General features: G+C 43.1%; 1 protein-coding gene across 4 annotated transcripts in view; it reads left to right on the top strand.

The window, feature by feature from the left end:
* prdm11 (PR domain containing 11) overlaps positions 1-24,871 on the top strand; it is a 202,059-nt gene that overhangs the window by 154,092 nt on the left and 23,096 nt on the right. The window contains exon 10 of one of the 4 annotated variants that reach the window (XM_072518835.1): positions 252-1,332. The exons of the other annotated variants lie outside the window; for them this stretch is intronic. Coding sequence (XP_072374936.1) covers positions 252-388 — 137 coding nt within the window. The 3' untranslated portion in view covers positions 389-1,332. Of the gene's footprint in view, positions 1-251; positions 1,333-24,871 lie in introns of those variants that run through there. 4 annotated transcript variants of the gene reach the window in all.

Raw genomic sequence — 24,871 nt, 5'->3', positions numbered from 1 at the left:
ACCCATAAAACACTTTCAGTGAGCCACAGCAAAAACTTTGTATCATATTCTGACCCCAACTTTTATTTCCAGAGATGTCTGTACAGATTGATTGTGGAGTTATGTAATAAATTTGCTATTTCATTCTCATTCCGCTTCCTGCTGTGTCTGAACCTATAATAGGTAATGGATTAAGACTTAAATTTCATGTTCCAATAATCCATTTGAAGAATATTCACCAAAACCTTTGCTTTCCACTTTTTATTTTGCAGCATATGTACAGCTGAAGTTTACGTATGTAACGGACAAGGCATTTTATGCCATGGTAAACAGCAAGTGCAGTGACAGCAGGAAAAAGATGCGCTACATTTTGGGAGTCCGGGACAGACCTGAAGACACTCCCAACTAGTAGGAGTTTGGTGTGTTCCATGGTGGAAATCGTGGGGCTAACAATGAAGAAGGAACCAAGACTGGAATTTGGGGGTACCATGAAGAAGGAAATTTTTGTTTTGTTTAAATTATTAATGTCAGGCAATCCCCAAATTGACTGAGCCTACCAGAAAAGAATAATTAGTTCCTGGAGATTAGATCTATTTCAGTTATTTTTGATCATATATTAGAATTGGCTTTAATCTACTAATCTTTTTGTCCTAATAGCCACTGCCATGAGTATGGCGCAGCAGTCTATATGTGTTTAATTTATTCAATCAGGTCTCGTGATGCAAAAAACTGCTGACAACATTGCTACCACAAAATAAAGCACATGGAAACCTGTTCTTAGTCATTTATTTATGAAATTTGCTCTGTATTGGGTGAAAAAAAAACTACTTACGAGAAAAAGAGTATTATTAGTGAGATGTTATGCAAAGGGTTGGATTTTAATAGCAGCCAGAAGTGGCAATGATATTACTACCAGCAGCTTTGTGCTTTCCAACTTGGTGATAGCTTTTGATGTTTTCCCCTCATTTCTGTCGCTCTAGTCCAGGGAGAGCATGGGTTCTGCTGACTGATTATCTAAGTTAGGCTTGTGACTAATTAGAAGCTAATTTTACCTTTGGCTTCAGCACATTAAATATACTTTATCCCCATCAACCCATCCCAACATAAAATAGATATGGCCATTTGCTGTCAACGAAGCAGAAGATGAATCCAATTTTTTTAGATTACACTTTCCGCCTGTTGTACTTCAGTGATAGCAGAGTTTGCTAGTTGCATATTATTAACCTGTTTAAATTTGCTGGCTACTGAAAAGGGCATATGTTTTCTGCTGGCAGGAAATGCTGCTACTGTAAACTAAAATTCAGCCCAATAACTTCCTAAACATTGAAGGTGAAATGGGAAAATTGTATGGATGACACTAATTTTAGTTTTTGTGTTATGCTGATACATATTTTCTTTTTGCAGCCTCTTAAGCTGGTCATTTGATTCTCCAATTGTTGAAATGGACATGCGAAGTTGAGTTCCGCAGTATCTTTTGATTGCACTGTTAGAAGGGGCATGGGTGGCTAAAATTATAGTTTCCAAGTATTTGCTTTAACCAAGTGGCCCTTCTTGTAGTTAGTCACCTAATTGCATAATAATGAAGGAGAAACTCACTGGTCTAAGGAAGGCCACAAAGATCATTAGAAACATGAAGCAAAGCTGAGATGTCAGAAAACTAAGTTAATTTTCTTTCATTGAGGATGTCGCACATGCTACTTGAGACTAGTACTGGACAATCCATCTTTATTTGTGATGACTGTTGAACTACAGCAGGCCGATTTTATTAAAGGCTGGTTTGGAAAGGATAGATTTTATTTATTTTTGTCCAATATGTGCACCAAAGTACAGTGTATAATTTTAGATATTCTATGGAGGAAAAAGGCAATAATTCATAAAATAAATAATCTAATTTCATCAACTATATTAAACATGGTGGTAAAATAAATATTTTAACTATAATCCTGTTTTAACTATAGGCTCTAGGTATAAAGACTAGCATTTAATTTGATTATTTTCTGTACCTGTACATGACATTTTAACAATCTGTGTACATGATTCCCTAAGTCTCTGGATCTTCATATCTAGCTTTTCTATATTTCGAAAATACTCTGATCTATTTGTTTGTGGTCCAAAGTGAACGACCTCATGCCTAATTACATTAAAATCCATTTGCCAGTTTTGCTCATTCACAATCTGTTAAAATTTCTTAATGTTATGCTTCCATTTACACTGCTTTGAATGCTGCCTATCTTTGTGCCATTGGCAAACTTGGATATGTGGCTCTCTATGCCATCATCTAAGTTAGAACATACAGTGCAGAAGGGGGCCATTCGGCCCATCGAGTCTGCACCGAACCACTTAAGCCCTCACTTCCACCCTATCCCCATAACCCAATAACCCCTCCTTACCTTTTTTGGACACTAAGGGCAATTTAGCATGGCCAATCCACCTAACCTGCACGTCTTTGGACTGTGGGAGGAAACCGCAGCACCCGGAGAAAACCCACGCAGACACGGGGAGAACGTGCAGACTCCGCACGGATAGTGACCCAACCGGGAATCAAACTTGGGACCCTGGCGCTGTGAAGCCACAGTGCTATCCACTTGTGCTACCGTGCTGCCCAAGTTGTCAAATACAGTGAATAGTTGAGACCCTAGCACATACCTGCAGTCAAATCCTGCCAATTAGACTATATTCTGAAATGCAACAGCCCTTACAGGTCAGAACATTTATCCATTGTTCTAATCACCAGGGTTAGTCTCCTAACCAGCTTGAATGAAGTAGTCTTAACATTGTGCTTGGCTCCATCTTCCTAAACTAAGGAAGAGAAAATTGCCACGGTTTCTACTCTTTACTATTGTCCAGTGGCCCATGCTAGATGTATGCCCATGATGCCTTTTCTCAGCAGTGCCTCAAATATAGATATTGGCCACTTAAACAAAGTATGTGAAGGAACTCCTGCACCATCCCTGACAAGCTGTCAGTGCCTATAAATGAGGGGGAGAGAAAAGAAAGAACCAGCATCAACTAAAATATACAATGCGCGTAAAAGACAAGCTAGTTATTGGTGTATCAAAAAGGTAGAGCAGAAAGAATGAACTGACGAAAGAGGCAGGATTACATTGATCCTTGCAAACTGCGGTGACGCTTTAGTTTCAGTTCAACCAAAGCTAGAATGTATTTCATACCTTTTGGCCTTCGACCAGTTGGCCAAGCAGGAGAATTTTTAATCCCAAGTATGGTTTAAAAAAGTGCAAAGTGATGCGGCTTGCTTGTTTTTTGGTACAGTGTTTCTAGAAAATGTAGCTGTTACATTCATCATTGAACTTTAATACTTGAGATGGCTGTGAATTAATTTACTTTATCAAATATGAGGGTCCAAATTTGGTTCAATTTAATCAAACTCGTCAAACGAGCTCAGTTTCTCAGTTGTATTTGATAGACTAGGTCAATGCCGAGTAATCCTGTATTCTTGCATTCTGACCAATAGCCAGAAAGGAGGGGCTCTATTGTGGCTTTGGCCCAGTCATTTGCTTTTCAAGTAATATTATTATATTATTAAATATTATCTTAAAGCAATCAGCAGTAGAATTTAACCTTCGTATCCTGAGTGCATCTGAATCACTTACAATGAAATCTGATTAAATAGTTACAGCTGTTTGTAAGTCCATCTGTTTGAGAAAGTTACTTTTAATACTGCAAAACCCCATGTTTCATCTTGGTTTGGAAGTTAAATCCTTATTCACAAGGGGATATGAACATGAGCATGCATCTTATACCCCTACGTTTACAGAATTTATGAAACCCATAGGCTGTTAAATGAAGATTGTTTTGGGGCTAACATCTTGAGGTTCATGTTGGAGCACGGAGGATTATATGTGATAGACTGGAATTTTCTATATATTCCTCACTGTATGAATGATGAAAGTTTCCCCAGGGTGCTTTCACTCACCTCCTCAAAGTCTCCTGAAATGGTGCAATGAAACTTCAACAAAATTTGCGTTCAAATTTCTTTTTCAATTCCTTCCACAGTGTGAAGTAATGATGGGTTTATTTCTGGTACATCACATTCTCTTAATATTGATGTCAGTGGTCCCTGAACTGGATGTTCCAAGTAGTTGCCTAATGTTTGTATGTAGTGGAGAGTCTAATGTTTATGAGTCTCACCTTGTTGATTGCAGGAATGGAAGAAACCATGACAAATGTGAATATATTTCAGCATAGTCAGAAGGAAATTCATGTAGCTGGGATATATGTCCAGGAGGTTGGAATTATTTATGTATCCCTTAATTAATAACACACTGGCAGACAAATCATTCTGTTTGTGGCAATTGAAAATAGTATAAATATATATTTTTACAAATGGACCTGTTCATTTTTCAGTAAACATTATGTCAATATTACAGACAAATGTAACTTTATTTTATTCTGTCTATCTGTTCGTACTCATTGAGGGAACAATGCCCATGCTGGCAAACAACATCTTTTGCATGTCACCATCGGATATAGGGTTCAGCAGTATACCCTAATTTAAGCTGAAAATTAGAAAGATCTACGACATTGATGTGATATTACAATTTCTGAATTGTACAGTCAACTTCTGATGATTCAAAGTAATTTTATGCTATGACTATTAAATTATCCAGATAATTTGAATTAAGTGACCGAACTAAGAGGGCTAGATGGTGTTTATTGTGGCCAATGGGCAGCACTGTGGCACAGTGGTTAGCACTGCTGCTTCACAGCGCCAGGGGCCCAAGTTCAATTCTGGCCTTGGGGACTGTGTGGAGTTTGCATGTTCTCCCCGTGTCTGCGTGGGTTTCCTCCGGGTGCTTTGGTTTCCTCCCACAGACCAAAGATCTGCAGGTTAGGTGCATTTGGCCATGCTAAATTGCCCCTTAGTATCCATGAATGTACAGGTTAGGTAGGGTTACGGGGATATGATGGGGGCATGGGTCGGTGCAGACTCAATGGGCCAAATGACCTCCTTCTGGCACTGTAGGAATTCTATGATTCTAATTTGAGTGGGATTGTCGACTGTGCAAAGTAATAGCAACATTGGAAGAGGAAGGCATGATTTAGCCCCTCAAACCTATTTCACCATTAAATTAGATCATGGCTGATCTGCTACCAAAGTCAAAATATCCACCTGTGTCTTGCATTCCCCTAATCCTTTTGGCTAACAAAAATCTGTCAATCTCATATTTAAAATTAACAATTGGCCTCGCATTAATTGCCATTTGTGGAAGAGAGTTCCGATCTTAGATTACCCTTTGTGTGAAGAAGTGTATCCTAATTTCTCTCTTGAAAGGTCTCACTCTAATTTTAATACTATACACTCTACTCTTGACTCCCTAACTAGGAGAAACATTTCTCAGAATTTTCTCTATCCATTCCCCTAATATCTTGAACACTTCAATCAAATCGCCCCTGAATATTTTTTTTTTTAAAATAAATTTTAAATGCCGATTTAAAAAAAAAAAAAAAAAAAAAAAATTTCTTCCAATTATGGGGCAATTTAGCATGGCCAATCCACCTACCCTGCACATCTTTGGATTGTGGGGGTGAGACCCATGCCGACACAGGGAAAATGTTCAAACTCCAAATGGACAGTGACCCTGAGCCGGGATCGAAACCAGGTCCTCGGTGCCGTGGGGCAGCAGTGCTAACCATTGTGCCACCGTGCTGCCCACCCCTGAATATTCTAAATTCAAGAAATGCAGTCCTCATTTCTAATCCTTGTTTTCAAATTCCCTCCTTGCTCCTCCCTACCCTGTAATCTGCTCCAATCCGACAACTCTCCAAGGTATCTGCGCTTCTCCAATTTTGGCCTATTCTGCATTTCCTATTATAATGCTCCACCAGTTGCGTAGATCTCAAACTCTGGAATACTCTCCTTACACCTCTTTCCCTCACTTTACTCCTTTAAGACACTTTTTAAAACCTACCTCTTTGACCAAGCTTTTGGTCATTGATCTAATGGTCTAGATACCAGAAATGTTGGGAAATGCAGGGTTTAGCGAGAGGGAGAAACTGAGGAGATCAATATTAATAAGGAAATGGTGGGAAAACTGATGGGACTAAAGGCTAATAAATCATCAGGGCTTGATAAACTTTATCCCAGGTTCCTTAAGGAAGTGGCTCTAGAATTAGTGGATACATTGGTGGTCATCTTCCAGGATTCTTTAGACTCTGGAACAGTTCCTGCAGATTGGAGAATAACTAATGTAACTCCAGTATTTAAAAAGGGAGGTAGAGAAAAAAACTGGGAATAATAAACTAGTACGCCTGACATCGGTAGTGGAGAAAATTCTGGAATCCATTATCAAAGGTTTTATAGCTGAGCACTTGGAAAACAGTGGCAGATCAGACAGAATCAGCATGGACTTATGAAGTTGATGCTTGACAGGCTTGACAAACCTACTAAAATTCTCCGATGATATAACAAGTAGAATTGATGAGGGGGAGCCCAGTGGGTGTGGTATATTCTAACATTCAAAAGGCTTTTGACAAAGTCCCGTATAAGAGATAATCATGTAAAATTAAAGAGGATGGGATTAGGTGTAGTGTATTGATATGGATAGAAAACCGATTGGCAGACAAGAAACAAAGGGTATGTATGATTCTCCCCCAAAATTTCTAAGTTAATTTGTGGTGGGTTTTTCAGGGAGTTTCCAGGCTCCTCTGCTGGAGAATTCTCCACCGCTATTCATGGACACTTAGTCACTTTTGTGGGCCCTGGGGAGTTTCTCACCGGTATAACCCACAGTTAGAATTTTAAAAAAAATTTTAGCACTGGGGAGCTGAACTCAGAGATTGGGCTGCCATTTTGAAAGGGTGTCCCGATCTCTAAGTGAGCTTGTGGGTCCCCCACACCCTCCCACATGGACAATGTCACTCCCCACACACATGGACGCTACCCCACACACCCCAATTGAGGTGACCCTGCTATGGCGTCCCTGGGGATCACCCTTCTTTAGGCCCCTCCAACCCCCTTAAGCACCCCTTCCCTTCTAGGACCCCACCCTTCACCCCCCACCCCCAATCTCCCGGTGGCCCCTACTTACCTGCCCTGCACTCCCCCACCCTTCAAACGCCCCTCCACCCTAATTTCATGGGCATGGCCCCTCTCGACCCCTGACCCATGGCAGTGCCAGCCTGACAGTGAGGCAGTGCTCTTGCTGGCTTGGCAGTGCCATCTGGTCAACTTGGCAGTTTCAAGGTGGCAGTGCCAAGGTGCCAGCTGTGCAGTGCCAAGGTGCCCGCATTCCAGGAGGAGGGCAAGGAAGCCACCCTGCACGTCCCCTGACTACGCTGGGGTTCTCCAGTGGCCCGGAATACCCCCGGGTGCCATTCCACCTGATCCACGTTTGTTTGGCAATCACTGATTGATGCCCAGTTGCAGCCTCCCTGGAGAGTCCGGAGAATAGGAGGAGGCCATTGGATCCCGAGCAGCTAAGTTATAAGTAGGTTTAAGACCTACTTCCATCACGAGGCATAGAGCCTGTTGGGAGGCTCGCTGGAGGGCTTTCCAGAGATTCTCCGGCCATGTTGCGCTCTCGTTTAACCGCAACGCGGCTGGAGAATCCTTTCTGCATCTACCCTGTCTAGTCCTCTTAGAATTTTATAGGTTTCTATGAGATCCCCCCCCCTTATTCTTCTGAAATCCAACGAATACAATCATAACCGATTCAATATCTCCTCATACATCAGTCCTGTCATCCCAGGCACCAGTTTGGTAAACCTTCGCTGCACTCCCTGTAGGGCAAGAAAATCCTTGCTCAACTAAGGAGACCAAAACTGTACATAATATTCCAGGTGTGGCCTCACCTGTATAATTGCGGCAAGACAGGGTGACTCTCTGTGTGGAGTTTGCATATTTCCCTGGGTTTCCTCCGGGTGCTCCGACTTCCTCCCACAGTCCAAAGATGTGCAGGTTAGATGGATTGGCCATGCAAAATTGCCCCTTTATGTCCAAAGATGTGCCGATTAGGTGGTTACATGGATAGGGTGGGGAGTGGGCCTGGGTAGGGTGCTCTTTCAGAGGGTCGATGCAGACTCGATGGGGCAAATGGTCTCCTTCTGCGCTGTAGGAATTCTATGATCCCTGCTCCTATACTCGAATGCTCTCGCAATGAAGGCCACCATACCATTTGCCTTTTTTACCCCATGCTGTACCTACATGCTCATCTTCAGTGGCTGATGTATGAGGACATCCAAGTCATGTTGCACATTCCCCTCTCCTAATTTATGGGCATTTAGATATTAGGCTACCTTCTCGCCTTTGCTGCCAAAGTGGATAACCTCGCATTTATTCAAATTATACGACATTTGCCATTCATTTGCCCACTCACTCAACTTGTCCAAATCACACTGAAAGATCTCTGAATCCTCCTCACAACTCACATTCCCATCCAACTTGGTGTCATCTAAACATTTGGAGATATTGCACTTTGTTCCTCATCTAAATCATTCATATCTATTGTGAATAGCTGGAGTCCCAGCACCAATCCCTGCGGTACCCCATTTGTTACTGCCTGCCAAGTTGAAAAAAACCCTTTAATTCCTACTCTTTGGGCAAGAACTTTCCTCCACCTTCACCCATTCCGCTCCCGGTTCTATCACCCAGCCCTTCATTCTTTCTGCTGTGGCCGCCCAGTGGTAAAACTAAGTTCAGGAGGGCCAGGCCTCCCATTCTTCTTTTCCTTTGTAAGACTCTTTTTTGGATCCTCGGGTTCATTCTCCTCCTCCCACCCTTGCACACGCACACACTTACAAACACCATGATTAGTTTATCCACCGTGTTGGAGAAGGTCTTGGGGATGTAATTCGGGAGGGATCTGAACAGGAAGAGGAGCCCGGGCAATACGTTCATTTTGATCGTCTGCACTTTCCCGCCAGCGAGAGTGGGATTGAGCCCCACCTCTGCAAGTCCTTTTTTACTTCCTAAACCAGATTTGGCAGGTTTTATTTGTCGATCCGTGTCCAGTCGTGGGCTATTTGGATCCCCGGGTAGTGGAATTTGTTTTGGACTTGTTTGAAAGGTAATCCCTCCAGTTCTGCCCCTCCCCCTGCCGGTTCACTGGGAAGACCTCACTCTTGCTCAGGTTGAGAAGGCTGCAAACTCCTTTGAGAGCTTCATGATCCCCTCCATACTGGCTTGGGGGTCTGAGTTGTAGAGGAGCAAGTCATCTGATAGAGTGAGACCCTATGCCCTTTTTTCCCCCCTCTGGATACCTTTACCGTCTTTTGCCGTTCTAGGGTGATCGCCAGTGGCTCAATTGTCAGGGTGAACAGCAGCTGGGACAGCGGGCATTTCTGTCTCGTGCCTCTGTGCTACTGGAAGCATTTAGAGCTGATGGTGTTAATCCGTACACTCGCCATGTGAGTGCTGTGTAGTAGTTTCACCCAGGCGGTGAACTCTGCTCCAAGCCCAACTGTTCCAGTACCTCTATGAGGTACTTTCACTCGACTCTGTCAAAGGCCTTTTCTGCGTCCTGGGAGATGATCACTTCTGGTGTTCTCTCCCCGGATGGGGTCATTATCACGTTCAGCAGGTGCCTGATGTTCAATGTTAGCTGCCTGCACTTGACAAAGCCCATCTGGCTCTCCACGACCACCTCTAGCACACAGCTCACCAGCCGCCTAGCCAGGGTTTTTGCCAGGATTTTCAAGTCTACATTGAGCGGTGAGATGGGTCTGTAGGTCCCCCACTCAGTCGGGTCTTTGTATTTCTTGAATATCAGCGACATTGAGGCTTGTGCCAGTGTTGGTGGCAGGGAGCCCCTTGTCAGTGAGTCCGCGAACATCTCCCACAAATGCCGGGCCAATGCTCGCAAAATTCTTTTGTAGAAGTCAGCTGGGAATTCATCTGGCCCTGGCACCTTCCCCGCCTGGAGAGTTGATACTCTCCTTGACTTCCTCCAGTGTTAATGGTGCTTCTGGCTCCGTCTCCTATTTTCCCCCACGACTAGCATGTCCAGTCCGTCGAGGAACTGCTTCACAGTCGAATCCCCCTCAGGAGGCTCGGAGGTGTACAGCCCCCGGTAGAAGACCTCGAATGCCTCATTGATCTTTCCCGGTTTGGCTATCAGTCTGCCATTGTTGTCTCTAAGCTGCGCTATTTACCTTGTGGCTGCCTGCTTTCTCAGCTGGTCCCCTGTATCTGGCAGAGTTGATGCACTGCTTTCCTCGTGGAGAGCAGGTCAAAGTCCATGTGTATCTTTTTCCTCTCTATCTGAAGCTCTACAGTCAGAGCCGCGGAGTACCGCCAGTCCACCTCCAGGATGGAGTTGACCCGTTGTTGCTTATCCGCTTTCCCCTTCCTGTCTCTGTATGCGATAATCTCTCCTCTGATCACAGCCTTCAGCACCTCCCAGAACATAGAGAGTGAGATCTCCCCTTTCTGGTTGTTGGTAACGTATCCGTCCATGGTCTATGATCATAGAATTTAAGTGTAGAAGGAGGCCATTTGGCCGATCGAGTCTGCACCAGCCCTTGGAAAGAGCACCCTACTTAAACCCAATCCTCCACCCTATCCCAGTAACCCACCTAACCTTTTTTGGACTCAGGGCAATTTATCATGGTCAATCCACCTAACCAGCACATCTTTGGACTGTGGGAGGAACCGGAGCACCCGGAGGAAACCCACTCAGATACGGGGAGAACGTGCAGACACCGCACAGACAGTGACCCAAGCCGAGAATCAAACCTGGGACCCTGGAGCTGTGAAGAAACAGTGGTAACCACTGTGCAACCGTGCCATCCCATGACCTATGTAATTAATAAATACAATGAAGGGGCAGCACGGTGGCGCAGTGGGTTAGCCCTGCTGCCTCGCGGCGCTGAGGTCCCAGGTTCGATCCCGGCTCTGGGTCACTGTCCGTGTGGAGTTTGCACAATCACCCTGTGTTTGTGTGGGTTTTGCCCCCACAACCCAAAAATTTGCAGGGTAGGTGGATTGGCCGCACTAAATTGCCCCTTAATTGGGAAAAAATGAATTGGGTACTCTAAATTTATTTTTTTTAAATAAATACAAAGAATAATTGCGGCTTCAACACAGATCCTTGCAAGAGACCACCATTCACACCCTGCCAATCTCGTACAATCTCTACAGTGTAGAAGGAGGCCATTCGGCCCATTGAGTCAGCACTGGCCCTCTGAAAGAGCAACCTACCTAGGTCCACTCCCCCACCCTATCCCCGTACCCCACCGAACCAACACATCTTTGGACACTAAGGAGCAATTTAGCATGGCCAATCCACCTAACCTAATTACAGTATCTGCACATTATCCGTACTCGTCTGTTGCCTTTTTCCCAACAACGTTAATAATTTGCCTTCAATTCAATTAACTTCAACTTTAGCTAACAGTCGTTAATAAGGAACATAAGCTATTTCCTCCTGGGGTTCCATGTAAGCAATATCCATAGATCCTCTCCTGTCCACTAATTTTGTTAACTCTTCTAAAAGTTCAATCCGATTCATCAGGCATGACCTACCCTTCACAAATTCATGCTTGCTCTCTGCTTCGCTGAAAATTTTCGATGTTCAGTTACCCTATCCATAATCGTCAACAAGCAATTTCCTGACAACAGATGTTATGCTAAACGGCCTATAGTTCCCTCATTTCTTTCTGTCATCAGGGGCGAGATTCTCCGACCCCCGCCGGTTGCCGAATTCTCCGGCACCGGATATTCGGGGGGGGCGGGAATCGCGCCGCGACGGTTGGCGGCCCCCCCCACCGCGATTCTCCGGCCCAGATGGGCCGAAGACCCGCCGCTAAAATGCCTGTCCCGCCGGCGTAGATTAAACCACCTACCTTACCGGCGGAACAAGGCGGCGCGAGCAGGCTCCGGGGGCATGTGGGGGGCCGCGGGGCAATCTGGCCCCGGGGGGTGCCCCCACGGTGGCCTGGCCCACGATCGGGGCCCACTGATCCGCGGACGGGCCTGTGCCGTGGGGGCACTCTTTCCCTTCCGCCTTCGCCACGGTCTCCACCATGGCGGAGGCGGAAGAGACTCCCTCCACTGCGCATGCGCGGGAATGCCGTCAGCGGCCGCTAACGCTCCCGCGCATGCATCGCACGGAGATGTCATTTCCGCGCCAGCTGGTGGGGCACCAAAGGCCTTTTCCGCCAACTGGCGGGGCGGAAATTTGTCCGGCGCGGGCCTAGCCCCTTAAGGTTAGGGCTTGGCCCCCAAAGATGCGGAGCATTCCGCACCTTTGGGGCGGCGCAATGTCCGACTGATTTGCGCTATTTTGGGCGCCAGTCGGCGGACATCGCGCCGATACCGGAGAATTACGCCCCTTAAGTAGCAGAATGACAAGTGCAATTTTCCAATCCAAAGAGATGGTTGCCAAATCAAGTTAGGACATCTATAATGTTCTCCCCTGCTTTTTCTAAAACACTTGGATGGTAACCATCTTTTCCTGGGAATTTGTCACTCTTTCATGCCATTAATTTCTCTATTACTATTATCTTGCATACCTTAACCCCTGTCTCTGATTTATTAATAGTTTCCTTTGGGTGTCTGGCATACTGATCTCTTCCAAAACTTTAAATATTGGAGCTAAATAATTATTCAGCTTGTCTGATATTTCTTTGACAGTATCACTGTGGTTGGTTATCAAGGGCCAATATTGTTTCTGACTACGCTCTTTTTTCTGGTATAGTTAGAAAAGTATTTGTGTTAATTTTGATTTTACTTGAAACTTTCCTTTCAAACGTCTGTTCTCTCCTATCTCTATTTGTCCATGGCTATATTTTTTGGCAAGTGGAACTCTTACTCGTTTAGGGATATAAACTGGTTCTGTTTAATGGTAAATTCCTTTTTGAAGCTTCTTTCTGATCCTCTGACACTTTACTCATTAATAGATCTGCACAGTTTATTGTGGACAATTCCTGTCTCATCGCATTGAAGTGTCAGTGTTACTAAATCTAGAATTTTATTAGCTGTTTCACATTTCTCCCTATCAAACACTGCGGCTGGGATTTTTCCGGCCACAACTTGGCAGGACCGGGTATGGGGAATGGGGTGGGCAAGCCAAAATTGCATTGACTTTTGACGGGACTGGAAGATCCCAGCAGTGGTCCGGGCCTGAAAACCCGACCTATGTTTAACTTGATCACACTATGATCACTATTAGATAAATGTTCGCGAACAAATAGTCGATTAATTAAGATTATCACATTATAAACATGTTCTGTCCTCTTGTTGGTTCTAGGACACATGTTTCACAAAATCTTCCCCAACAGACATAAGCAATTCATAACTTTTCTAACAGGTGCTAGCCTTTTTAACCCAAATCAATATGAAAGTTAAAATCATCCATCAAAACAACTCTGCCTTTGCTACATGCTTGTCTAATCTCAGAATTCTATCACCTCACAGCTATTACTGAGGCCTATATACAACCCCTGCTACTATCTTAAATCTTTTTCTATTTCTTAATTTTACTCATGAAGTCTGAAGTGATTTCATCCTTAATTATCAGTTAGTCAGTACAGCAACATGACAATTAACACATCTGTTTTTGTGATGTTGATTGAGGAATAAATGATGACCAGAAATCTCACCCCATTTCTTCTTCAAAATAGTGTAGTTAATGTTTTCTTCCTCGACCTGAGAGGGCAGGAAAAGCTTCATGTCTCACCTGAAAGACAGTTCCTCTAACACTGCAGCACTCCCTCAGTATTTCACTGATGCCGAGATGTTTGGGCTCAAGTCCTAGAGTGGTATTGAAGTCAGCACTTTCTGACTCCGAGGCCAGTGTGCTACTAAGTACAGCTGACACATGATTTCCTCTACAATTTTCCCTATCTTTCCTGTAGATATTATAACCTGATATATTGGTTCCCATTCCTGATCATTTTACAGCCATATCTCAGTAATCGCAACCATGCCATACCCTTCAAGTTGAATTTGTGCCATGCAGTTTATTCCTTATACTCTGTATATTTGTGATGTGAAGATGCTGGCGTGGGGTGAGCACAGTAAGAAGTCTTACACACCAGGTTAAAGTTCAACAGGTTTGTTTCGAATCACTAGCTTTCGGAGCACTGCTCCTTCCTCAGGTGCTCCTGGTGTTGTAAGACTTCTTCCTGTATATTTGCATAAAATAAGAAGTCTTACAACACCAGGTTCAAGTCCAATAGGTTTGTTTCGAATCACTAGCTTTCGGAGCGCACCTCCTTCCTCGGGCATCTCCACATCATATTTGCATTTAAAATATGCTAATTTCTATCTCTTGGTTGATTACTGTAAGTCTTCTATTTTTTTCCCCCTTACATGCAGTTCCCAAAGCATAATTTTGATTTGTTACTATTGTTTTGTTGTTTTCAAGCTATTATCTACCTTTGCCACCTGAGCCCTCCCTCCAAATGACTAAATTAATGCCATTGGGTAGAATCTTGCACTCTGTGCACAGAATGCAGGCTTGTGCAAGAAACCCTGGATTCTCTGCACAGAAATACTGGGGGCATGGTTAACGCCACGCTGGTGGATGGGGCCTGATATGGCCAACAATACCGGCTCCACAGAGTATGCCTTAGAAAGAAACCCCCCTCCCACGGACACAGGACCCCCTGCCACACAAGCAGCAGGGCAACCTCCTTCTCCCCCACCCCCCACACACACAATGCACACACACACACAGGGGAATTCCCCCAATGGGGTTCCTTACAGGTCCCGCCCGTGTTACAACCCCCTGGTAGAATCACCCCCAAGGTGACTGCCCTATTTATCATTTCCACTAGAACCCTGGTCGTAGGCTGGTTCAGGTAGAGCCTGTCACAATGTAAAAGCTCCTGCCCTAGTACTGGTGCCTGTGTCTCATGAAATAAAACCACTCTTTCCCACATTACTCCTTCGGCCATGTGTTCACCTCCATAATCTGATTATTCTTTTACAAATTTGCATGTGGCTAATAATCCAGACCCTTTAGGCCCTGTCCTTTAATTTAGCCAATAGTTCTTGGTGCTCTCCAAACAGGACCACCGCCTGCTCTGTCCTATGGTGTTGGGCCCAACAAGGACCACAATGACTGGATCCTGTCCCTCCCTCAATTACCTTTTAATCTATGGGTAGATGTCTTGCCATGGACGAGTAGATAATGGATTAGCAGTGAATAAACTCATTTTATTTGGACCATTTATATCCATGAGAAAGAATTGTTTAACCTGTCAGAACAGGCTGGATTCAAACTCAAATCTTGGAAGTGCTCTAACCAGCTGCAAGACTAAGCTCCAGATGTATAGATACAAGTCTTAACTGTTCAGTGTCTACATTTAGATTATATTGCACTTCTTCTTTCAGCAGTGCTCTGGGTTCAGATGCCGTGATCATCTGAGTGTTTTACCTTTGGCTGTAGAATACCTTTTTATGTGGCAAGTATTCTAACATAGATGAATTTAATAATAAGGTAGGGCTGCATCTTTATGAATTATGCCCTTCATTGAGAACAATTATTAATTCAAAAAACTATTAATGTGGAAAATCTGATTTAAGAAGAAGTACTAAAAATGCACAGCAGGTCAGCCAGCATCAAGGACAGGGAAGACAGATTAACTTTTCAGGCAGCCCTTTGTTCAGAACCCTTCTGTTGAAGCACCACACCTCAAATGTTAATCCACCTTTCTCTTTTCGCTGTTGACAGGCCTTTGTGTTTTTACTGCAGAAAATAATACTATTTCCAGTTTCAAGCTGGGCACAAGAGGAATGCAGAAATGAAACTATTTTTTCCTAAGCATTGCCACTAAATAATGCCAGACTCAACTTGCATTCAACCCATGGAATTTGTGGTAGAGAAACACATATCCACAATTACTTCCTAAAAGCTCTTGCAAAAAATATGAGTGTGTGTGTGTTGCAGCTGAAAACAAAACCTAGAGAATTCATGGTCATACTTGCCTCTTACAATGAATCCAGAAAAAACTATTTATATCAGAATTGTTCCTAAATTAAGTTGTTGCCGCATAGAAGGATTATTACGTCTGTATGACAGTGTAAGAACTTCAATTTGTTTCTAAAGCTTGGCATTTGCTTTTAGTTTCCCCCATAGTAGTGGCACTTTTTTGGCATGATCATTCCACATTTAAAGTCCATTAAACAACACAATGACATTATGGAGAAAATATAGGAAATATTTCTTATATTGTTATTTCATCGACTGATACACTTCACTCTCTCCCCACTTGTTTGTAAATGATTCCAATCGTTTCACCACTTTGTCTGCCAATGTATTCCTCCAGTGCCATTGTCTTCAGTGCCTGCCACAAACTCCTTTCCCTAGCCACCAACTCTATCACTCTCCCTGGCCACTGTTTGAGGGTGTACCCGGACCATTCACAACATTACCTCCTATTCAATTCTTGAGCAATGTTCCCTTCCAGGCTTAGCACACGTCAGCTCCTTTAAGTTAAGATGCTCCGGTTTCCTCCCAGAGTCCAAAGATGTGCAGGTTAGGTGGATTTACCATGCTAAATTGCTCCTTCGTGTCCGAAAGGTTAGGTGGTGTTATTGGGTTACCAGGATGAGGTGGAGGAGTGGGCTTAAGTAAGGCGCTCTTTCCAAGGGCCGGTGCAGACTCGATGGGCCAAATGGCTTCCTTCTGCACTGTAAATTCTATGTATCTATGTAAGTTACCATGCAAAAGAGTTTAAGGAACCAACACTTACAATGAATAGATGAGCATGACAAAATAATTAGAGGGAACATTGCTCCTGAGCAGAACTCTGATCCCCCGCCTTTCCATCATTGCCGAATTCCACCTCCATAACATCAGGGATTACTATTTCTTAACATTTAAGTTGACTTTCAACTGGAATAAGTTTTATTTTAGTCATTTTTTGTATGTTTTATGAGGCTTTAAATTACAGCTGAAGCATTGTTAAGAGGCAATTTAGTTTTGCATTGACAGGCCCTAACTCCAGATTTACAATACACAAATACAGTTTTTTTGCAAAGCAAGGATCTTTCACCATCATTGAAGTTCCAGGGAATTAGAACATAGAACATGGAACGATACAGCGCAGTACAGGCCCTTCGCCCCACGATGTTGCACCGACATGGGAAGTCAAAAAACAAAATCCATCTAACCTACACTATGCCATTAGCATCCAGATGCTTATCCAATAAACTTTTAAATGCCCTCAATGTTGACGAATTCACTACTGTTGCAGGTAGGGCATTCCACGGCCTCACCACTCTTTGCGTAAAGAACCTACCCCTGACCTCTGTCCTATATCTATTACCCCTCAGTTTAAGGCTATGTCCCCTCGTGCTAGCCATTTCCATCCGCGGGAGAAGGCTCTCACTTTCCACCCTATCTAACCCCCTGATCATTTTGTATGCCTCTATTAAGTCTCCTCTTAACCTTCTCTCTAACGAAAACAAACTCAAGTCCATCAGCCTTTCCTCATAAGATTTTCCCTCCATACCAGGCAACATCCTGGTAAATCTCCTCTGCACCCGCTCCAAAGCTTCCACGTCCTTCCTATAATGAGGTGACCAGAACTGTACGCAATACTCCAAATGCGGCCGTACCAGAGTTTTGTACAGCTGCCACATGACCTCATGACCCCGGAACTCAATCCCTCTACCAATAAAGGCCAACACTCCATAGGCCTTCTTCACAACCCTATCAACCTGGGTGGCAACTTTCAGGGATCTATGTACATGGACACCAAGATCCCTCTGCTCATCCACACTTCCAAGAACTTTACCATTAGCCAAATATTCCGCATTCCTGTTATTCCTTCCAAAGTGAATCACCTCACACTTCTCTACATTAAACTCCATTTGCCACCTCTCAGCCCAGCTCTGCAGCTTATCTATGTCCCTCTGTAACCTGCAACATCCTTCCGCACTGTCGACAACACCACCGACTTTAGTGTCGTCTGCAAATTTACTCACCCACCCTTCTGCGCCCTCCTCTAGGTCATTTATAAAAATGACAAACAGCACCGGCCCCAGAACAGATCCTTGTGGTACGCCACTTATAACTGAACTCCATTCTGAACATTTCCCATCAACCACCACCCTCTGTCTTCTTTCAGCTAGCCAATTTCTGATCCACATCTCTAAATCACCCTCAATCCCTAGCCTCCGTATTTTCTGCAATAGCCTACCGTGGGGAACCTTATCAAACGCTTTACTGAAATCCATATACACCACATCAACTGCTCTACCCTCGTCTACCTGTTCAGTCACCTTCTCCAAGAACTCAATAAAGTTTGTGAGGCATGACCTACCCTTCACAAAGCCATGCTGACTATCCCTAATCATATTATTCCTATCTAGATGATTATAAATCTTGTCTCTTATAATCCCCTCCAAGACTTTACCCACAACAGACGTGAGGCTCACCGGTCTATAGTTTCCGGGGTTGTCTCTACTCCCCTTCTTGAACAAAGGGACCACATTTGCTATCCTCCAGTCCTCTGGCACTATTCCTGTAGCCAATGATGACATAAGAATCAAGGCCAAAGGCTCAGCAATCTCTTCCCTGGCTTCCCAGAGAATCCTAGGATAAATCCCATCAGGCCCCGGGGACTTCTCTATTTTCAGCCTGTCCAGAATTGCCAACACCTCTTCCCTTCGTACCTCAATGCCATATATTCTAATAGCCTGGGTCTCAGCATTCTCCTCCACAACATTCTCTTTTTCCTGAATGAATACTGACGAAAAATATTCATTTAGTATCTTGCCTATCTCTTCAGACTCCACACACAACTTCCCATCCCTGTCCTTGACTGGCCCTACTCTTACCCTAGTCATTCTTTTATTCCTGACATACCCCTAGAAAGCTTTTGGGTTTTCCTTGATCCTACCTGCCAAATACTTCTCATGTCTCCTCCTTGCTCGTCTTAGCTCTCTCTTTAGATCCTTCCTCGCTACCTTGTAACTATCAAGCGCCCCAACTGAAACTACACACCTCATCTTCACATAGGCCTCCTTCTTCCTCTTAACAAGAGAAACCACGGTTCCCTCGCTCGACGCCTTCCTCCCTGCCTGACCTGTACGTACTTATCAAGAACACGCAGTAGCTGTTCCTTGAACAAGCTCCACATATCCAGTGTGCCCAACACTTGCAGCCTACTTCTCCAACCTATCCCCCCCAAGTCATGTCTAATGGCATCATAATAGCCCTTCCCCCAGCTATAACTCTTGCCCTGCGGGGTATACTTATCCCTTTCCATCACTAACGTAAACATCACCGAATTGTGGTCACTGTCCCCAAAGTGCTCACCTACCTCCAAATCTAACACCTGGCCTGGTTCATTACCCAAAACCAAATCCAATGTGGCCTCTCCTCTTGTTGGCCTGTCAACATTTTGTGTCAGGAAGCCCTCCTGCACACATTGTACAAAAAATGACCCATCTAATGTACTCAAACTATTTTTCCAGTCAATATTTGGAAAGTTAAAGTCTCCCATAATAACTACCCTGTTACTTTCGCTCTTATCCAGAATCATCTTTACCATCCTTTCCTCTACATCCCTAGAACTATTTGGAGGCCTATAGAAAACTCCCAACAGGGTGACCTCTCCTTTCCTGTTTCTAACCTCAGCCAATACTACCTCGGAAGAAGAGTCCCCATCTAGCATCCTCTCCGCCACCATAATACTGTTTTTGACTAGCAGCGCCACACCTCCCCCTCTTTTGCCTCCTTCTCTGAGCTTACTAAAACACCTAAACCCCGGAACCTGCAACAACCATTCCTGTCCCTGCTCTATCCATGTCTCCGAAATGGCCACAACATCGAAGTCCCAGGTACCAACCCATGCTGCCAGTTCCCCTACCTTATTTCGTATACTCCTGGCATTGAAGTAGACACACTTCAAACCACCTACCTGAACACTGGCCCCCTCCTGCAAAGTCAAATCTGTGCTCCTGACCTCTATACTCTCAATCTCTCGTACCCTAAAACTACAATCCAGGTTCCCATGCCCCTGCTGCATTAGTTTAAACCCCCCCAAAGAGCACTAACAAATCTCCCCCCCAGGATATTTGTGCCCCTCAGGTTCTTGTGCTTGTCTTGTGATTTTGACATAACACAAATAAGACTTTTCTTTCCGCTGCATTCTTTTACAGAATTGATGGAAATTGATTTTTTTTGACAGTACATTTGATTTGCATGCATCATGTGCCAGCTTTGATGGTGGCTGGACTATTCCCATGTTTTCTCCAATGCTGCTCTGAACCTATTGGTAGGTGGTACAGAAGAACGTGTTCGGGGTTAGTTATTGTTCCATGTTTCCTCCTCTAGCTTCTTTTAAAGGGAAACATCTGGCCTCCACCTGGCAGTTGAAAATCAAACCTATATAATAATAAAAATAATATTTATTAGTGTCACAGTAGGCTTACATTAACACGACAATGAAATTACTGTGAAAATCCCCTAGTCGACACACTACGGAGCCTGTTCGGGTACACTGAGGGAGAATTCAGAATGTCCAAGTCACCAAACAAGCACGTCTTTCGGGACTTGTGGGAAGAAACCAGAGCACCCGGAGAAAACCCACGCAGACACGGGGAGAGCGTGCAGACTCCGCATAGTGACCGGAAATCGAACCCGGGTCCCTGGCACTGTGAAACATCAGTGCTAACCACTGTGCTACCATGCCGCTCAAACATACTATTAGAGTCAGTTGACCCTCCAGCCAAATTTTCCATTTTAACTCCATAATCAAATGTAAAACAGTTCCTTCCACCCCCCACTTCCTCAAGACTTCTCACTGCTGAAATGAGTTGCACTTTTTTCTGGAACAAAAGATTTCACATTTGATGTGATTTTCCAGAGAAAATATTGAATTTGTCAAAGTAAGATTTGCATTTATATAGCACCTTTCATGATCACAGCATGTCTCAAAGCATGTAACAGCCAATGAAGCACTTTTGATATGTAATCAGTGCTGTAATGTAGGTAATGCAGCAGCCAATTTGCGCACTGCAAGCTCCCACAAATATCAAGGCGATAATGACCAGATAATTTATTTTTGTGACATTAATTGAAGGGTGAACATTGGCCAGCACAGTGTTAATAGCATCTCTGTGTTTCTTCAAAATAAGAGCCGTGAAACCTTTACTCCCATCCATGAGGGCACATGGTGGCTCCATTTAATACTGCATCCAAAAGAAGGCACATCCGACGTCAAAGTGAGACTTGAACCCAGAGCCTTCTATTTCAGAAATGAGAGTGCTGCAAACTGAGCCATGGCTGCAGGCATATAGCTAGAGCCAATTCTTATAAAAAGTTGCCGCTTTATGAAGCGTTTGTGAAACCAAACTTGACTCCCTTTTACATTGAAACTATTTTAGTTTGGATTCTGAGGGATTGGTATATTGAGCCGATTCCCAGGTATACATAGCTAAATTCAGTGTTCCTATCTCAGAATCTAAACTAAAATAGTACCAGTATAACAGCAGCTTCAGATTATGCTACCAGATAAAGCAGAGATTATGGAAAGGATTTCGAGAAGAATAAGGATTGATTTGGTCAGATTTTTTTAGTTCACCAAAACAAGAAGTCACCGGGGTTCAGAGAAATATGTTTCATAAAAATTAGATTTTCAGGATAATGTCTAAAATTGAAATAAGTTTTTTATTGTGTTGTATGATCACTAATATTTCAGGGTATTTCTGGAAGGACCCCATGAAATATTATTGTTTTGAATGAATTTTTATGATATGTGCTCTCCCAACTACTTATCCCTTTCTAATGTAGATGAGAATTTCTTCCCACTTTTAATGGCCGAAAATATGTTTACTTTGAAGTATAAGATGAGGATGAAAAATGTAAGATTAATACAGGGTTAATGAAGTACAAGTTGAAAGAAAAACATACATCGCATTATTAAATAGTATGAAGTTTTTCCCAGCTTATCTAACTGGGCAGAATTAAATGTTTCCCCTGGCGGGCAGGAGTGTGCTGCTGCCTTCCGCCAGCAATTAATGCCCTTTTAGGAACCTCATTCCCGCTGTCACAGATATTCAGCCAATAGCAAGCAGTGGAAGTGTTTGTTGTTCGGAAACCTGAACGAGGGATCAGGGGGGGTGGGGGGGGCTCTGAATGCCACCCTCTGCCTTTGCGTCCAACTCCCCCTCTCCCACTCCTACAACCCTATCCTACCCTCATTCACTTGTGCCCATGGGTTGCTTTTTTATCCTGGGCCTCTGGTGGGTGCATTGTGGCAGCTGCCAATGTTCCCAGTGGCTATATCTGCAATGCAGAGTTTCTGACCTCTGTTTGGCCATCAGTTCTCGGGGGGCAGGATTTCCACCCACGGGGTCCTTAATCCCCATGAATGCCTGCGGTGGCCACTCAATAGGCATTTAACATTGCTTCCATTGGGAAAGGCCTGCCATGTGGCGACCCTGTCGGTCGGTTTAAATCTACCCAAGATTCCCATGTATCATCTAGAAAATGGTGTAACTAGCACTTTAAGACTCACTGTACTGATGTTTACACATTAAAGTGAAAGGGAGAATGACCCATCTGAATGGGAACTCCTGGAGGTATTCATTTCCAGGTGTATAGAATTATTAAGGTATATTTTTCTCAAGTCTGGCAATTTCATATGGGATCAATATTTGTCAGAAAAGCCAATTCTCTTGACTATATCTTGGGCATGTCGCAGGAAAAGGTGGGTAATGCATGGGGATAAAAACAGCAATGTCCATTTGTTTCCAATGCTGTTTGCCACCCTTTTATACCTGTGTTGTAGGTTTGTAATTTATACATTTTTTTTCATTTTGCTCAACTTGTTATTTGTTTACATTTCACTGTTACACTGTTGGTAAATTAAAAATGAATATTTGAAGATGAAAATGTACTTGTTTTTATTTAATTCTTTCACTATTTGGTGCATGTTTTCATATTGAACTGTCCACGGTGATGTTAGTTATGTACGGTTTGTACACTTTGAGTGTGTGTTGATTTTATTCTTATCTATGAAGTTCTTACAATATACAATATACATATGACTATTTGACCCAAGTTTTGGTGGGGGGAGGCAGAAATTAAATATCTTTTGTTCTACCATCGTTTTCTGGAAGACAAGAAAACTATGAAATATTGAAGAATCAAAAGAAGAGGTAAGCACATTTTAAAATCTGACCCATCAAGTGAATATTACTGAATGACAGCAATGGACTAATTGGAGTTTTATTGACTCTTGCTTTAGATTCTGCCATAAGCCCTGAGAGTAACAATCAAGTTGTTTATGGGTGACATCTAAAACCCAAGTAAATTGTAGCTTTCTACCCCTTGCTTCCTGTTTTTTTTGAAGATATATTAATGTGTCAACAAAACAAACTGGGCTGTAAAGACAGTTCAAAGCCACACAAAGATCCCATGTTTGGAACACTGAGAATTTGCCTATAATATCACATGTTTTGCATGTGAGGATAATAGCGTATTTTCAGTTCTAAAGCAGTTATATTTGAATTAAAAGTACACATAGTACAAATCAAAATCGATGTGTTCTGTAATTGCTAGCTTTGCACATGCTTTCACACATCTCTTAAATTTGGATATAGTACTGAAAACCTCCCATAAGTGTTAAATGCATTGTGACTAAAATTCACAAAACATGTCACTGCAAATTACAGTTCTTTCTGTTTTTACTCTTAAAAGGCATTTCTCAGTATGTGCAATTTTATATACAACACCTCAGTTCACCTCTTCTGATTTTATTTTGTGTGCTCATGGTTTATATGATCTTTTGGGGTAGGGAGAAGGGAAATGTTTGCCTATAGATAAGAAACATTCTAGAGTTTCACAGCAGACTTGCTGTGGAAGTGGCTGGAATGCTAATTTATTTATGTATCATTTTTAAGTGTGTTCTATTCAATTAGATCAGAGTATGAAATTGCACTTTTTAATGATCCTGATCTTTTGTTGCACAAACTAATGTGAACAAATATTAGTTAATGACCTACACTCTTATAGTTTGTGGTACCTTAATGCTCCCAAGCTGTTTGAATTCAATATCTCTCGGTGGAAATGTGCTGTACCATCTGTACTCTTTGCTATGAGGTAGTCTGGTTCTGAAGCACGGTTGTAGCATTCAACTGCAAATCTGGCCTGTCCCTTTAATTGTATTGCCTTTTTAAAAAAATCTGTTTTGTGCTTAGTGTTGAAACTTTATTGAATATCTAATTTCAGATAAATTTCTTAATTACTCCAGGTATCGCATGGAAGCCTGTAGTTTCAAACCATGAGGATACCTACAATAATCATCATTTATGAATTGGGACAACAATGAATCTAGATCTATATTTTAATCTTATAAAATTGAACAATAATATATATTTTCTGCTTATAATCTTCTGGATTATTGACCCTTGATTGTCAGATAATTGTGCATCTTTAAACTGCCTCCATCAATAACTGTGTCACAACAATTTGCATTTATATAGAGCCTTCAAAATAGTATAACATACCAGGAGCACTTCAGAGGAGCATAATTCAGACACAAATTCACACCAGGCCAACGACTAGCTAGTAGAGCTTGAATTTTTTTTTAAAAAAGGAATTCCAGATAAGTGATATTGTTTTACTTTCAGTCATATTTCCCCATAATGCGCTCACTCTGGAAATGTAGCCTGCACCACTAAACTGAAACTGTCCATGGCCCATCAACCCTGCTTCCTATTCTATGCTATAAAAAGTGCAAGATACATATAGTATTCTGTCAGCCCGCTTATATATAGAGCCTGACTTGACACCAAAGGAACTCCAAAATATTTTAACCTAATTTGGCCAAGTTAAAAAGATTATTTTCTGCTATTATACATTTTTTAATGAGGGGCTGTTTAGCACAGGGCTAAATTGCTGGCTTTGAAAACAGACCAAGGCAGGCCAGCAGCACGGTTCGATTCCCGTAACAGCCTCCCTGAACAGGC

Source organism: Scyliorhinus torazame, chromosome 10, assembly GCF_047496885.1.
Source record: "Scyliorhinus torazame isolate Kashiwa2021f chromosome 10, sScyTor2.1, whole genome shotgun sequence".
NCBI lineage: Eukaryota > Metazoa > Chordata > Chondrichthyes > Carcharhiniformes > Scyliorhinidae > Scyliorhinus > Scyliorhinus torazame.
Note: the sequence above shows the minus strand (reverse complement) of the source record. Positions and strands in the feature narration are given on the sequence as shown.